General features: G+C 44.7%; 1 protein-coding gene across 3 annotated transcripts in view; it reads right to left on the reverse strand.

Moving 5' to 3' along the window:
• The window catches only part of Salm (spalt major), a 72,692-nt gene extending 59,401 nt beyond the window's left edge, over positions 1-13,291 (reverse strand). For all 3 annotated transcript variants that reach the window (XM_071710905.1, XM_071710904.1, XM_071710906.1), the window contains exon 1: positions 11,720-13,291. In XM_071710905.1, the coding sequence (XP_071567006.1) occupies positions 11,720-11,825 (106 nt within the window). In that variant the 5' untranslated portion in view covers positions 11,826-13,291. The remainder of the gene's footprint in view (positions 1-11,719) is intronic.
• Positions 13,292-15,871: the final 2,580 nt, after the last annotated feature.

Consider the following 15,871-nt stretch of genomic DNA (forward strand, 5'->3'; position numbering starts at 1 on the left):
TAGTATTCCCCAACAATTCTCCTACTGTAAAAAGCACGACTAAATTATAGTCGTTGATTTAACTTACGGTATTTACGGGAATAGTTGTTCCACGGGGCTATTCAAGCTTCGATCCGAGAATGCTGTTTCTCGTTACGTACGAGCGCAGAGTTTTGGAATTAGCGACAGCCGTGCTCAGTAATTCCTGTCCTGTTTGTAAAGTATATTTTATTACGGCAGCATCTCGCATCGGGACGATTCGATGTTACGCGATACGCAGCAATTAAATACAGGAATATTTTGCATGACGTAATTTTCTCCGTAATGTGATGCGACTAGATCCGAAGATACTATGTCTTGAGGTAGGTTAGGTAATGTTAAGGCTACGCGCGAACCAGCAGCGGGCTCCATAATTTATGGCAATGTTATGCGTGTTTATTCACGTCTGCGATATTTACCATTTTTTCATCATTATTGTGATAGTACACATCAAAAGTATGCAAATAATATTATACTATAATTGCATGATATTTCTACATTAACAGACGAAAGAGATACCACCTTATTATGTATGATAATAATATCCAGGTATAAAAAAAAATAAGATTATATCATTTATTTTATAATTCGAATGATTAATAGATCATTGCCGTCTTCACCCGAGTGCACAATCTTTTCAATAACGTCGTCTTATCCACTACATTATGCATTAAACTATACGTTATTTCCTGGAAGTTAACTGTTTTAAGTAATTAATGCTTCCTTGAAAAACGAGAATATGTCGAAAGAGAAAGACACAGTCGGCAGAATCACTCTGGGAAAATCAGAAAATGTCCAGCTCAGTAAACGATTCTCACATTATAAATAAGCTACAATAAATAAGCAAACTCTTTCGTTCCAGATATATATTCTTAATTAATTAAGTGAGATGTGTCAGGCAAAAGCGAAATTATATCGATGGTATATAGTAATAATTGTTGATTGTGAGAGTACACAAGTTAATCCTGATCGCCAATCCGTTGACGACGGACAAGGCGATGAAAATCGCGCGCAAAGCGCACGCGAATGCGTCGACGACGTCGAGCGTCGGGATGCAAAAATTCGATTAACCGCGAATGCCGATATATATGAGTGCTCGTTTAAAATATTGGCCGAATTCTTGGCCGCATTACGTGCCCGTCGCGCGTCGCCACATCTCGATATTCCACCTTCTGGAGGTAGACGAGAGTTTCTTTTTGCTCGCTCGGAGGACAGACCCGCATGCAATCGAGAATGAACGTTTCCGCTCACGCATCGGACAATATTTCTCCATCTTTCACTCGTGAATTAATGCCTTTGAATAACTCGTTACTAGAAGGAATAAAATACCTTGAAACCTTGCAAAAAAAAAAAGAAAATTGTATATAATCGCGTTTGGTAAAATCAGTTTGTTATATAACGAGGATACCTTTTTTTCAAAATGTAAGTACGTATGAAAAATGTAAAATAGCAGGAAACTAATTAGCTAGACTTTAGATACTATTAACTTGCAGAATAACCTGCACCACTCCCGGTGAATAATCAGAAGGGATCGAATTAATTTTTCAACAATCGATCACCTCCATACTTTTCTTTGTCTTCGGACTTCTCTCTTCGGATCTCTTCGACGTTAAATTTCTTTTTCCTTCGCGCGAGTTCTCGATGCCTCTACTTTTTTCACATTACGCTTCATAATTTAATAAGAAACCGCAGATTATCCGTCACGCATTAAACTTTTATAAAGTCAGCAAAACGCCCTCGATCATATGCTTTTCTACAAGGATAATCAGTTTTGAGTATCAATAATTCACGCCTCGTTATCATAAATTACACACCGTTTCTTACTACCATGTCGGGAAGCGATATACTTTGAACGCGAATACTATTGTCTTGCGCGGCAATAAACGGATTTTTAACGTTAATTCGAATTGCGCGAATTATTATATAACGGCACGCCGAAATTATTCGTCCTGCCCATAAGTTCAAGGCGACATGTCACCTGCGTCGTTTTAAAATTTCGTCCGTCCTCGTCAGACTTGTCGCATTTTATGAATAATTCACATCACCCAGCCGTAATTCTTAATAACCAGCCGCCGTTCGTTGTCCTTGAAACCTTTCGGCTCGGATCAATGCGATCAATGTAGTATAAATCGTTCTATCGATTCAGGGTCAGTCACACGGTATAACAGTTCGAAAATACTGAAATAATTATATTTCGTAGTTTATGGTGGACATTCCAGAATCATCCGAGCTGCTTTGAGTCATCCATAAATTTAGCTACTACGTTGTGACTATATATAAGACAAATATCATATAAGAGTCGCGTTAACGTATTAAGTTTAAGTATTTATCATAAAAATACGAATACCCGCCTACATTAATGTATTAATAATAATGCAAACCAACACACGTAACGGTAGGTTGATTTGTCTTAATACATACGTGTTGTACGCAATAAATTTGCACGAGTCTAAGGTGCACGGTAAATATTTGTCACCTTTATACACCGCTATACGCAAGTAACGCTATGCGAGATTTCCGCCCGGTGTCGCAGTTACGAGATCGCTAATTCGATCTCGATCGTTACGCGCGCGAGAAAGTCCAAGAAAGTGAGGATTTCTCGAGAGCCCGCCGCAACCTCATCGTAGACGCTCGTTTAATGGTGACTGACCAGATACTGTTCCGGTCTCATCCCGATCAATTTGTTCGTGAAAAATCTACCCGTCCATCTGAAACCCTTGGACGCAAGCTGACAGTTCGTATCAATGCGACGAGAACGCAAAAAAAAGGAAAGACGGAGAAAGACGGAAAGAGACAGGAAAAGGAAGGGAACGAAGGATAACCGCGTTGAGGAAAGAAGGCGAGCATCGGAATCTTTTTTGAGGAATTACGGTTACGACGCGCGCCGGTCACCTGGATCCGATCTCTCTTCGGATCTCACGAGGTCCGGTACGGTACGAACCGTGAGAGAAGAACGATGATATCCCGGTGAGAAGAAGAAAGGAGCAGAGGAGGATCCGGTAGAAGGAGAAGCAGGAGGAAGGAAAGAGAGAGAGAGAGAGAGATAAGTTCAGGGCGAAGAGAGCCGGGTGGAAAACGGAGGAGAGAGATGAGAGACGTCGAGACGAACGCGTCGGTAGTGGGATTTACGCAGCCAGCGGTCGGTGCTCTTTGACGCCAACGTGGAATCGTCGCCCGGCATCGTTCACCGGCAAGGAGCAAAAAGGGGGCCCGAATATGACCCGTCATAGGGGATCGCATTAAGCCGCCTTCGCGGCTCGCCACTCGATAATTGGCGACCTTCGCCTCTTCCGCGAAGGAATGCTCACCCGGGGTTTTGCGCGAAGGACGCGCAAAAGAAGCGCCCACCGCGCCGCTGTACAGACCCGATCCGCGCGGCAAGGGCGCGCGGACACCGGACCGGATCGGATCGTGGAGTCGCACCGGGTCGATCGCCAGGGGAAGAGAACGGCCATACAGGCCCGTGACATAACGCTGCCGAAGGAAGAAACGGAATGACGAAACGCGCGCGCGATGCGGGGCATCAATATAAATAATATTGCGCGGTAATTGTTCAACGCGCGAGGGGCGAGGGCTCGTCGGTAACATGCAAGGTGCCGCCTTACTGCCGCGCGGAATTCGAATCGCGGCTTCGCCGCCGCGCGCGTTTCACCTTCCACTCCGGCCACTCCGGGGCAAAGTACGTTCCACCGCCGCGGCCGTGCCAGCAACCAGCCTCGCTATACTTTGTCAGCCGCGAAATCGACTCTACGACAATTGGCATAAAACACTGTGCCGATATATCAACATAAAAATTTCGATCTACTTATATTACAGTTCAACCCTGAGTGAAAAAAGATATTTTGTTGACAGCTTTATTATATGTGTGTATAAATATGTTGCTCCGTATTGGATTGTTATATTTATTTTTTTATTATTTATTTTATTGCCTATAACGTCTTATGACGTGTCGATTAATATTTAAGATATTTGAGCAATATCAAGATACAATATTAGGACTAATATATTTTTATAATAATAGCTTAATGATAGTTCCCATAAAATCGGCAGATTGTGAATGACGAGCCTCTCAAATCTCAATAGCCGTCGCGGTGAGATTTTGATCCTCTCTCCTTCTTTTTACTCCCGCCCGTCTTCCTCGCTTCGTCTCCGAATGAGAAGACGACATTTCGAACGTCCAGTGTCGGGCCAACTCGCGATCAATTTTTCAAGTACACCCCGGTCATTCGCTTCTCGAGATTCTACGGAGAGAACGTGCATCGGCATTGTCTCTCGCGGACGCTCCTCCTTTTTTCTACTGATCGTCGGCGGCAGAAGAAGGCGAAGAGAGCAAAAAGAGAGGGGAGCCCGGGCCGAATGCACGCACGCGTGCATGTGGGATCACGTGTGCGTGAGAAACACGCGCACGTACACTAAGATGTCTAATAGATTGGGGTTGGCAGACGGGACAGTCGCAGACACCCACGCGTTTCCCCGCATCCACGCGATGTCGACCAAAAATATTCACGCACGACAAAGGGCAAGAAACCGGTAAGTCAGCAACTATACTTTTTTCCCCGGATTCTTCCCTCTCGCGCTCTCTTTCTCGCCATTCTCCGCGGCAGAATTCTTAAACCCTTTTACGATACCGTCTCATTTTCCGTCTTACTTTCGAATTTATCGATACGTATGCGTCAGTTGATTACTTAAAATCGAAAGTATTTGATTAAGTTATTATATTTAAAAAAAATAGAAGAAAATAGCTAACTGGCTTCTTTTTCTGGATTTTATTATTCTATTTCATATATGTGTGTTTTATTTTACTTAAGAGTGGAAGTCATACAGCATTTCTGAGATCTTAATTTTCATACCGTGCATCTTTTGCTTGGGCATAATGTGAGTTACATACTTAGAGAGTTGTGCCAAAAGTACTTAATCATACTACGAGTACGCAAATAGAGTAGCCGACGAATAAGAGAATGACAGTGATTCAACTCAATGACAGCAAAGATAATTTTGTTTATAGAATGAGATATGTGTCTCTATTCACGTTTCGTCATACATCTTCTTTCTGCTCCAATTGTTTTGTTATTTTCTGAAAAAATATCGACCTCGACGTTTGCACAAGGATGTACAATATATTTACTAATATAAAGTCACAATAATATATACGCGAAAAAGATTTTTATTTTAAATCGCACACACACACGTTTAAGTATTTTTATACTTTTGTATTCCTGAGTGCAACGTAATTCTACCTGTTTTTTTTTAACCCAATGCCCGTGCTGCGTCTCATTTTTCCAGTATATAATTGAGGCATTTACCGTGATCTATCGGCTTTCAGGGATATTTTTAAATAATTCTAAATATAGCGGCCGAAATCATAATTAGTATCGGAATTTGATAGGCGCAACGAAGATCCATGCGTTTCTATCATACGCTATCAATACGTCTTCCGTTATTAACATTGTTTTTAAAACACGCGGTTTAAATAGATATGTCAGACGCTCACGCAATTCTGTGCATGCACGGGATGCCGACCGAAAATATTCACAGTGGCAACAGAGGAGAGACACGGTAACTCATTACGTCCGCTTTTCTATGCCACTGTCTGGAAATCATTCTCGAATTCTTGGTTTTTACCTTGTTGTGCAAACAACGCTCAAACAATAGATAATTATTTATTTAGCTGCCGGAAATGCAGCGTGTAACGCACTTTCACGAAAGCGGACAAATATTTATGAGCGATTATTTGGCATGCGCGTGCATGGCTTAACAACACATTCTCAATTCTATGATTTCGGCTGCATACGTAAGTAACATTTATTAGTAAACTTCGGTAAACAAGTTATAATTCATTCATGTGAGTTATCAGTTTGAGGACAAGCTAATAAAAACAGCGAGCGATTAATAATAAGCAAAACTGTTAAGGCATGATAACCGTTGTCTCCTTGTACTGATACATTGTGTAACATTGTAGATATTCGTTCCTAAATATTCATATGCGACAAACGGTCAAGCGATAACGCTCCAAACATTCTTTCTTCATATTTTTTTCTGTAACTTTGGCATTTTTATATCGTTCACGCTCATTTTTTTTTTTCTACTGGTCTCAATCGTGCTATCTTAGCGCTTCTCTCATTTCGGCTTTCTTCTCTCATTTCGGTGTCTCTGTGTCGAAAGTCTAATGTTTCACAAAGCTCAATTTGCAAGAATAGTGATAAGTAGTAGCCAACGCTAATAATAACCGCACGCAGTTGGTGTTCCCAATGTTTCCATATCAACGGAAATGCAAAAAATGTTTTCGACGAAGCGTGCAATTTTAAACATTTTATCTATATCTATTTGTATTTGCGCTATCGTGATAATGCATACAGATATGTCCTCATTGAAAGGCACGATGTTATCTCTATATACGTCAAAGATATACATGTTAAGCAGCGCAGCAATAAATAGTCATAAATGCTATTTCAATGAACCAATTCTTCTATGTCAAAACACCGTTCGGTGTTTACGTATTGTCCACACTCTTAGACAGCTAAGAAAGCGCGATGGGGCGAAGACGAGTACGGCGACCGATAAAGCGTTTCCCCGCAACATTTGAGATAATTAACCGACGCGCGACGGCAGAGACGCCCTTAGCCGCCGCTCTCGGTGCAATTTGTCAAATCTATACGCGGATGACGAATATGAAACGCGTATTTCAACGCGGACATATTTTCATTTACATTCGTGACAAGCTGTAAGTAGCGGCTGTCCCGCGGAGATGATAAATTCGCGCGGCAGATGAACCCGTTCCATTAGTACCTTATTGATATTTTGGAGAATTAATTCGCGCGTATCGAAATCGCGCGTCGTCGGAATCGCATTGTCCTGAACGTTCGCGGAATGCAAGCACCGTGCGGATGGGTCTTAATAATTTCGGGGGACAAACGGCTGACATAATGATGCCGGGCTTAAGAGCAATGCGCGAGCGCGCGTATTAGGATCTATTAATATGCAGTCAGTGCAAGTCAGACGGTTTAGACGGTTCTTAGTTACTTGTCACACATTAGCCGCCGTCCGACGCCGGCAGACAGCTTCCCGCCCGCTCCTCCGCCCGTCCTCATGACGGACACACACGACGAAACTTCTCTATTCGTCTGTCAACGATCTTTTTCACGTCAGCATATCCCACTGACAGCTTAAAGGGAAAACGGCTTTCAAAACGCACTACCCTTGACGATTCCCGAAAAGACAGATCGCTGTATTAGAACATTCCCTCCGGCCTGAGAAATGACACGTCGTACATGCGAACACGCCGCGTAATCCGCGTAATTTTTATACACCTGTGAACGATATATAATCCTATCTGTCCGAGCGCGAGCTTTGGCGCTACTCCAATATCCTTAAGCTTCGTCCAATTCCCAAACGATCGTAACTTACGGCCAGATATCTCCGCTTTCTTCGATATTACTTTGCGATAAAATATCATTTCTAATAATTTCCCCTCCCTCTTTTACCGGAAAATGTGTATGGCGGGTTAGAGAAGCTTCTACTATTATTATTTTAATTGCACATTTTAATGTCAGATATTTACGAGAGAGGAATTACGATTTTATTACGTATAGCGGTATACCTACATAAATGGGAATAATTTACAAATAACAAATGTATAAATCATAGATTGTGGTCCGTCAACAATGCGAGAAATTTCATTGAGTGCTTTGCAATAGCCTAAATTTAAAATAAAATTTTTCTTTCTTTCGTTGTCTTTGCACCGTTTCGTGACAATGATTAATAATGATTTAGTTTCGAGCACTATTTCTCTTGGTAATATTTTCAAATAAACTGATATAATTTATTTACATTATCATGTCTTCATGTTGTATTTATATCTTATAAAATAAAAACTGAGAGAGAGAGAGATGCATTTTTATCACACGTCTGTTTCTATCAATTTCTGAATTCTCAATACATATTTTCATAAAAAGGCACATAGTCTTGTTTAATATTTATTCTAGAGATATCTCTAGAAACACGTAGAATTATTTGTTTTATGAAATATTAAATAAACAGACGATACAGTTCTTATTGAAATTGATCGCTATGATAAATACTTATTACACCTACTGTAACTTTGTCTCGATATATTAATCGCTTTATCTGTTTAATACAACGACCCGTTGATACATCGGATGGTCGCTCATATTTTCGTAGTATGTATAACATTAAGATAACAGCGAAAGAAATGTAAATTGATTTGTGAATACTGCGTTTCATGCTTATGATTCATGAATGTTCGTTATGTCTCTTTGAACGCGAAGGCCGACCGTAAGAAACGGTAATTTCCGAGTCTTGATCAGGAAATGATCTATGCTCGATTATGATACGTAATGATATTAAATATCATTAGTATAAGTCGCCAAAATATCATTACTGTCAGTCGCCAAACGGTCAAGCATTGACCGATAATTTTAGTTATTATTGATGATATATATATGATTTATTATTGTAAAATACGATAAATATATTAAATATAATTAATGTCATTGTTTTACTTATGACTGTATCTATAATGTATAAGATAAAAAAACACTTGTGAATACTGGCAAAAACAGACATAATAAGACGTTCTATTTGACATAGTAATACAGAATTTAAAAAATACTTTCGTATAAAGTAAAGAAATATGTATCCTCTAATTTTAAGCCTCCTCTCCAGAAAGTTTTTTTGTCAAATTTTTATCAGGAGAGAACATAATGTAATTATTTTATGAAACAGGATGCACCAAACATCATTCCATCTGCTTGTCATAATTAATGTTTCATTTTCGTGTTGCGTGATGTAGAAAAACTTGGGCAATCGGTAAAGTTGATGAATATTTCTTCACTTATCAATATTATTTTCAATTAATGTCCGCAATATCATATGCTGATAATTCAATTTATTATTGCAATCGAGAAAAATGTAGATAGGTAACTAAATAAACGTACCGACGTGTGTTGCGCGATAAAAAGAAATTATGACATTTGATAAGCTATTTCGATAAGCTCTTATCAAATCTTCCCGTTACATCGAAAGACGAATCTGTCAGAGAAACTCGGAGAATATGACGAATTGTAATTAGCGCATTATTTAGATAAACTTTGGTAACACGGCTAGACTTATCGTTACCGCGGTATCCACCGACATTTTCGATTTTGCTTCTGACTCAGCAAGAAACCGACCTGTCACGTACACGCGCCAGGAATGAGACGCGCTTTATGTTGTTTTCGAGATGTTCCAACTATTCAGAGAGTACAACAGCAGGGTGCGGAACTGTGCGGAAACTTACAATTGAAAAAGTTGGGCAAATTAAGACCATCCGTACGGCGCCACCCGATATGGGGAGGCGTTATTGAAATTTCATTCGTCACGCGACCGCCGATACATTTTCCACGTATTCCTACGAGAGATATCGTTCTGACTTCTGAAAAATATTTTCCCGGGCTCCTCTACGAAATATCCGTTTTTATCGGCCAGGTTAAGCCGTGTCCAGCATTAAACGTTTCCTGTTTAGACGTGATGTCTGCGAATGGTACATGTACCAAATGGATACACGGATGTCAGGTACGTGGATTCAGTAAAACCGAGCGGTTTATAGTAACGTGTTCTTATTCCCCCTTCCCTCTCTCTTCCCCACGATCGAAGAAGTTCTGGTTATGTTTAATGGGAAAAAATGTAAATATCTCCGATAAACTTTATAGTCTCCAGATAAAAAGCACCGCGCCTTAAATTTTCCATGTTTGACAGTCAATCTATATAGACGTTTGGAGATATATGAGATTTGCGCAAGCAATTTTATACGTCACGTAAAAATTAAATTTTGTTCTTGACATTTATCAATTTTTATTTATATTTATTTATTTATTTTTTTAATTAAATTTACACTGGCCTTAAAAATCGTAGTTTAATGTTGCGGAACGCGTGTACGTTACGGCACAATTTTATTATTCAGATTATGATATAAAGCTCGAAATTTTAACATTACGTTTCGCAGACACCGCAAGTTTATTAGCGAGATTAATGCCGTGTAAAGATCACCGAAATACGAAGCGTCATGTATTACAACCCGTGATGCGATCTTCGCGCAAAGTGTAATTCTCGTGCGATTTAAGCGTACTCGAAAATGCGGCGAGAGGAGCTTATGGTCGGAGGGGAGGGCATCGGGCAGCAAGATGGAAGTGTTTTATCGGCCGTTTCTTAGGCTCGCTTTGATGTTACGCCGAGGCAGGTCCGTTTTATCGAGGTGGATCCCCGAGGAGGCAGACGCGTTTCAGTCCGACGGAAAGTGCTTGTGAATCGGGTTCCAGTGCATTTAGCGTGCCAACTGTATTACGGGGAACGTTGGGATTAATCTCGGGATAGATTTTCGCATCTCATATCTCGCTGGGGCTTCGCCGCGTCTCTCTCTCTCGACGGCGTTAATTTATGAAATTTAACCCTCGCCGCGTGTCTCTATAAGCCTCCGTATCTCCGTATCGTCCTCGTGCCGCGTGTAATTGTGCGATTCCCACCGCGAAATGCCGCCAATGGCGTCGATAAACGCGATAAATGGTCAAACGCGGCCGCGGGTAATCGCCGCTCCGTTTTTCTCACGTGTATCGGACTAGTTTCCAGCATCCTCGGGCCTGCCCGTATATCGTAAACCGTTACCGCATCTCCGGGGCGCGCTTTCTTATCGCGTTATTGTGCTCCGAAGTACCGGGTAAGTCGTATAACTCTTTGGCTCAACAGTTTGTTTTGAGCTTGGGTATACGTGGTTTAGAGGGGGAAGGACTGTAACTTTGCGAGAAGGATGTTATTAACGTTACGTTATTAATAGTTGCTTTCCATTTACATCAAAACTCAGATAATTCTCACTTGTGACGTCATAACTCAGTTAAATGCACGTTCCTTTTGCATGCTGGCAAGTGAGATTCAACTGAGTTTTTATCCACAATCGAGACCATGTGCTTCAATGAATCTAATAAACTCACATTAAAAGTGAGGCTATGGATCTGTATTATTATGCGATAGCTTTGTCATCGAAATAAGCAGGTAAATACAAAATGACATATCTTACCTGAGTATAAAATACTCCCATCCCATAACTGAGTGACTCAGATCACTTGAGTGTAAATGGAAAGCAACTAATGTGTGACTAGACGCAATTTTTATGATTGTAAGAAATTCGCGTTATATACATCGTGCACTTTTCCGGGCATTGTTTTAATCGCTTATATTTTATAGGAGATATTTTCTTAGAAGTTTTATTTTGTATTTTATAAGTATTTTATCACTCTTATCATACATTGGCGTTCTGAAACGTTTTATGGGCACAGTGGCGCACGATTGTCTCGCCCATTTTCAAGCATTAGAATGATATATTTATAATAATTCTGATAATTTTGATAATTCAGCTTTAACTTAATATTTCGATCGCGGAAACGAAGTACGGCAGATTCTGTATCAACATACTAAACGTTTCTTTCAAGATAAATCTTTTTATATCGTAGAGAGCTCGTTTCCCTATATTTCTCCCAACAGTCGCGTCTACGGTTTCATCCGCTTTCTTCCTATCGTCCGCGAATGTATTCAAAAGCAATTCGACCTAACCTGAGCATGGGGGGGGGGTAGGGAGAGGCAACTACTGTAACGTATCCCGAACGAGGATAATCTCTCTTATCCGGACTAATCCTTCGGGAAAAGAGTCACTTACGGATATTGCCCGCGACAGTTCCAATGGGATTGGTCAACAGAGGCCTCTGGACAAGATCCTCCTCAAGATGAGCACGACTCGGTCGGGCCTGCTTTCTCCGTGACATCCCTCCGACTCGGTTGAATCAGTTCCGCCGCACTCCTCGTCGCTCTTCGCACTCCGTGCGTCCAAGAGGCAGTCGTCGTCCGCCGACGGTTTGGATCGGGTCGGTACGAACGACCGCCGCCGCCGTCGCCGCCGGTGCACTCGTTCTCGTGGATCCTCCTCCTCCTCCACCTCCTCCTCTTCCTCCTCCGCCTCCTCCGCCTCGGGATCCCGACGAAAAGCAGACGAATGCGTGGTCAGTCTAGACGTCGTCGACGGGACAACGGCGGTTGACGACGTCGCTGCAGCGTCGAGGGTGCGAACCGCATGTCTCCCTCTGTCTCTTTTCTCTCTCTCTCTCTCTCTCTCTCTCTCTCTCTCTCTCTCTCTCTCTCTCACTCACACACTTTTCTTTCTCTGTCTCTGTCTCCCTAATCCCGCGCAGCGACAACCGAGGCTGAGAAGACGCAACGTTCGTTACCCGCGTACCTCACCATCGGCACTAACTACCTACGGGAGACGCATCTCTCCCCGCGAACCGTAGCGACGCACTTCGCGAAGCGTTTCATATACGCGGGTCGTCGCGCCAAAGGGGAGAGAGAGAGTTGCACTCTCCTGCCCGCCGGCCGGTGAGCGTGTCAACTCATCGGCCAGTAATCCATGAGAGGCTAACGCCACCGATCCCCTAACCCATCCCCCGCGAGATGCGCGACGGGGACGAAATGTTTTTTTTTTCCTCCGCGAGATCGCCGAAGACGGGACTTGACGCACTGAGACGCTGACGCTTCTTCTATCACTGGATGATCTCGCACGTGGCCCGCGCCTATCCTCCCTCTCTCGCGCTCCGCTTCCGAAAGTCTTCTCCGCTTCTCCGAGTCGTTGTCCCGATTGTTGTTGTCTCTCGGCTGTCCGTTTGGCTGGGCGCGTATCTCTCTCTCTCTCTTTCGCAGCTGTTGCGTACGCGGACCACGATCGCTCACAACACACACCCGGTACTCACGCTGTTTCGATTACCGCTCGAAACGGGGTCGGCTCGTCCGGCGTATCGCGACCGTATGGCGACGCGAGACCGGCGGCGGCATTCCCGATTCCCGACGCGCGGCAGGTAGAGACGCCCGTGTCGCGACCGTAAACGCGCAACCGGGAAGAACGTGAGAGAGCCGCCTCGCGCGCGCGGGTAATACCGCGGTGGACGTGTGCGCACGATGTGTGTCCCACACCACACTGTTCGCGATACACACGTGTGCGATGACCGGCTCCGGCTCCGGCTCCGGCTCCGGCTGATGACGGACGTGAGCGAGCGCGCGCGCGCTCGCGGGTGCGATACGTACACAGTGTGTGGCGTGTGGGTGTAGGTGTGTAGGCGTGTGTGTATGTGCGTATGTATGTGTGTGCGGGTGCGAGCCGCGTACGCGTGTACGCGTGCGTGTTTATGAGTCTATATCTCGCGCGAAATCCGCTGCTCCGATGCTTCGAGTCGGCCGGACGACGGACGGACCAGCTCTGGGCCTGACAACCGGGCACCCCTCTCCGCCGCCGTCGGAGTCGGAGAGACGCGGCCGCGCTGGTAGGGGCAGAGAGGAGATATGCCCTGCGCGCGCTTTCGCCCCCCACCGCGGTGCCCGCCAACCGCCGCCACCCTCCCCGCCGCGGCTGGCCGTCCATGCTCTCCCTACCCCGCCCGCGCGCGCGGCTCCCCCCCACTCCCGCGCCGGCGACGGCGGGCGCGCAACCTCCTTCGCGATGCGTCCTCCCCTCCTCCCCCGCTCCCCCCCTACCCTTCTCCGTGCGCCGCGTTCGCGAGTACAGGGAGATCCACCCTTGGTGCACGAGAGCGAGTCGACCTCCACGCGTATTATCGCATATACCGGATAACGCCGCACGCATGCACCTTCCGCGCGATCGTTCCCGCGTGTATTCCCTTGAAAGATGGACCGCCGGATCGACGGTTTTTCGCGCCGATGCGACGTATCGGTCTCCCGGGCGTCCGTGGCACACGAGGGCTCGATTTCGGAGGGCTTATACCTAGATAAGTAGAGCGAGAGAGAAAAGGTAAGGTGCGCGTTTTGATTTTCCGATATTGTTTCTCGATTCCGCGATCGCGACGGCAATTCCGGGATCGTAAGGGCTAAAGGGCGGCTCGCGCGCGCGGCGAAGCGTGATCGAATGAGCCCCGAAAAGGGAGAGACAGGAATCCTCTCTCGCGGGTGCTCTCTCTCTCCGCGCGCGCGTCGCGTTGCGTCGCGTCGCGTCGCTCGTCGCTCGTCGCTCGCTTCCCCTCGCTCCGGTATATCGCTCCGTTTCTCTCGTCCTCCTCCACCTGCGCGATCCGTCTTTCTCTCTGTCTTATTCCCCTTCCGGCGGATGCTCGATATCCCCCCCCACCGGGTGGCGCGGGACCGCGAGGCGTGGCCTGTCCCGGAGGAGTGCCCGCCTCCTTATGCATTATTATAGCGAGCCACTCGTGTCTCTATGATTTTATATGCCGCGTTTCAGCGTGAATATTCTAGCGCGCTTCCACGGCGCTCTTGGAGCGTTTCCGCCACCACCGCCGCCGCCGCCGCCGCCGCCGACGAGCCGCACCGTACCGCACCACCCCGACCCTCGCCACCCCTCGCCACCCCCCGCACCGCACCGATGCGCCGACGATATCGTGTGTTTTATGCTGCCCAATTATTTTCTCATTCCACCGTTGCGCTCGATCCGGTCGTTCTGGTGATTGTATATGCCAGGACGACGAGCGAAGCGCGCAGGAAAGATCGTAACAAGTGCGTTGACATTTCTGCCGTGTCTGCCCGCGAATTACTTGTCAATCGAGACTTTCTATATAGCCCGCTCAAGCGGGTATTCGTATTCAGCTGATGTAATTACTAATTGCACGTATTAAGCGAAGACGCTGATTATAGGTTCAAAATAGTTGGCTATATCCAATCTAAACGAGGCAAAATGTCCCGATTGGTTACGCTCGTTAGCACGTTTAACAGATACGTCCGTGCAAAAAGAGTGAGAGAGGGAGGAGGATGCTGTCCAATTATTTAACATTTTTTTTATCATTAGGAATACAAAAAGCTTGCTAGTCTAAAACGTAACTTTCTGGTGTCAGCACCTTGATATCATATCTTATTACGAGCACACCAACCAATTAGGTTCAACATGAACTAATTAGCTGACATATTTATTATTGACGGTTTGAAAACCATCGACAATAATTGTCACTGTAAATGCACGAGAGAGAGAGAGAGAGAGATGCCACTTCGGAAAATGTCGTTGAGCGTAACTGCACGCGATTCACGTCGTTTTACTCGAAATTCTCGATACGCTCAGTCACATCCTGTCATATCACGCAGCGTAGAAACGCGAGAGAACAGGTGGGTTCGTGGACGATTCAGAGAGACGGGAGACGGAAGGAAAGGACCTTCCTACGGTAAAGGCTGCGGTAAAGCGGCAAGTAGAAAAGCGGAGGGGGCGTGGGGAGTTAAATTGGGGTAAGGCGAGAAGACCAAGACCGAGCAGAGAGATGGGGTATGCCGCAACGGTTCGTACTACCTCTCGTATGAATAAGGCGTCGACTATGGGCCCTGCCATGAGTTCCTCCATTGTGCTCGAATACAGCTATAAGCTAGCAGCGGCGTGGGATTCTTCCGGATGGAGCGTTTTAATTATCGCTGATTTTCCCCAGTTAGAACGGAACTCTATTTTTTACATCGCGCATTGTGCATCGCTCATCGTCGAATCTGAATCAAACCGACGCGTAGCTAAATATGGACCTTGAAAGCGTTTTTGTGATGAATTTAATATATTAATTGAGCAGAGAACCCCATATTTGTGCGATAAAAAGAAAACGAAAACGGCAGTCTAGAGAATCATGAAGCAAATGATAATAGCATTAATTAGTGAAGGTTAAAGTACAGTCAACGTCAGTCACTATAGTTTCTAGGAAGGTGAATGTATTTCATATATTCTCCCTATTCTATATCATTTACGTTTTTTTTTAATGATAAAAAGTATGTCAGAGCCAATTTCTTTTATAATTTTTTTTCCGGAATGGATATCTCTCATTCAAGCGTC

This window comes from Temnothorax nylanderi, unplaced genomic scaffold, assembly GCF_030848795.1.
Source record: "Temnothorax nylanderi isolate EJ_2023f unplaced genomic scaffold, tnyl_v1.0 TNYL_tig0093_pilon, whole genome shotgun sequence".
Taxonomy (NCBI): domain Eukaryota; kingdom Metazoa; phylum Arthropoda; class Insecta; order Hymenoptera; family Formicidae; genus Temnothorax; species Temnothorax nylanderi.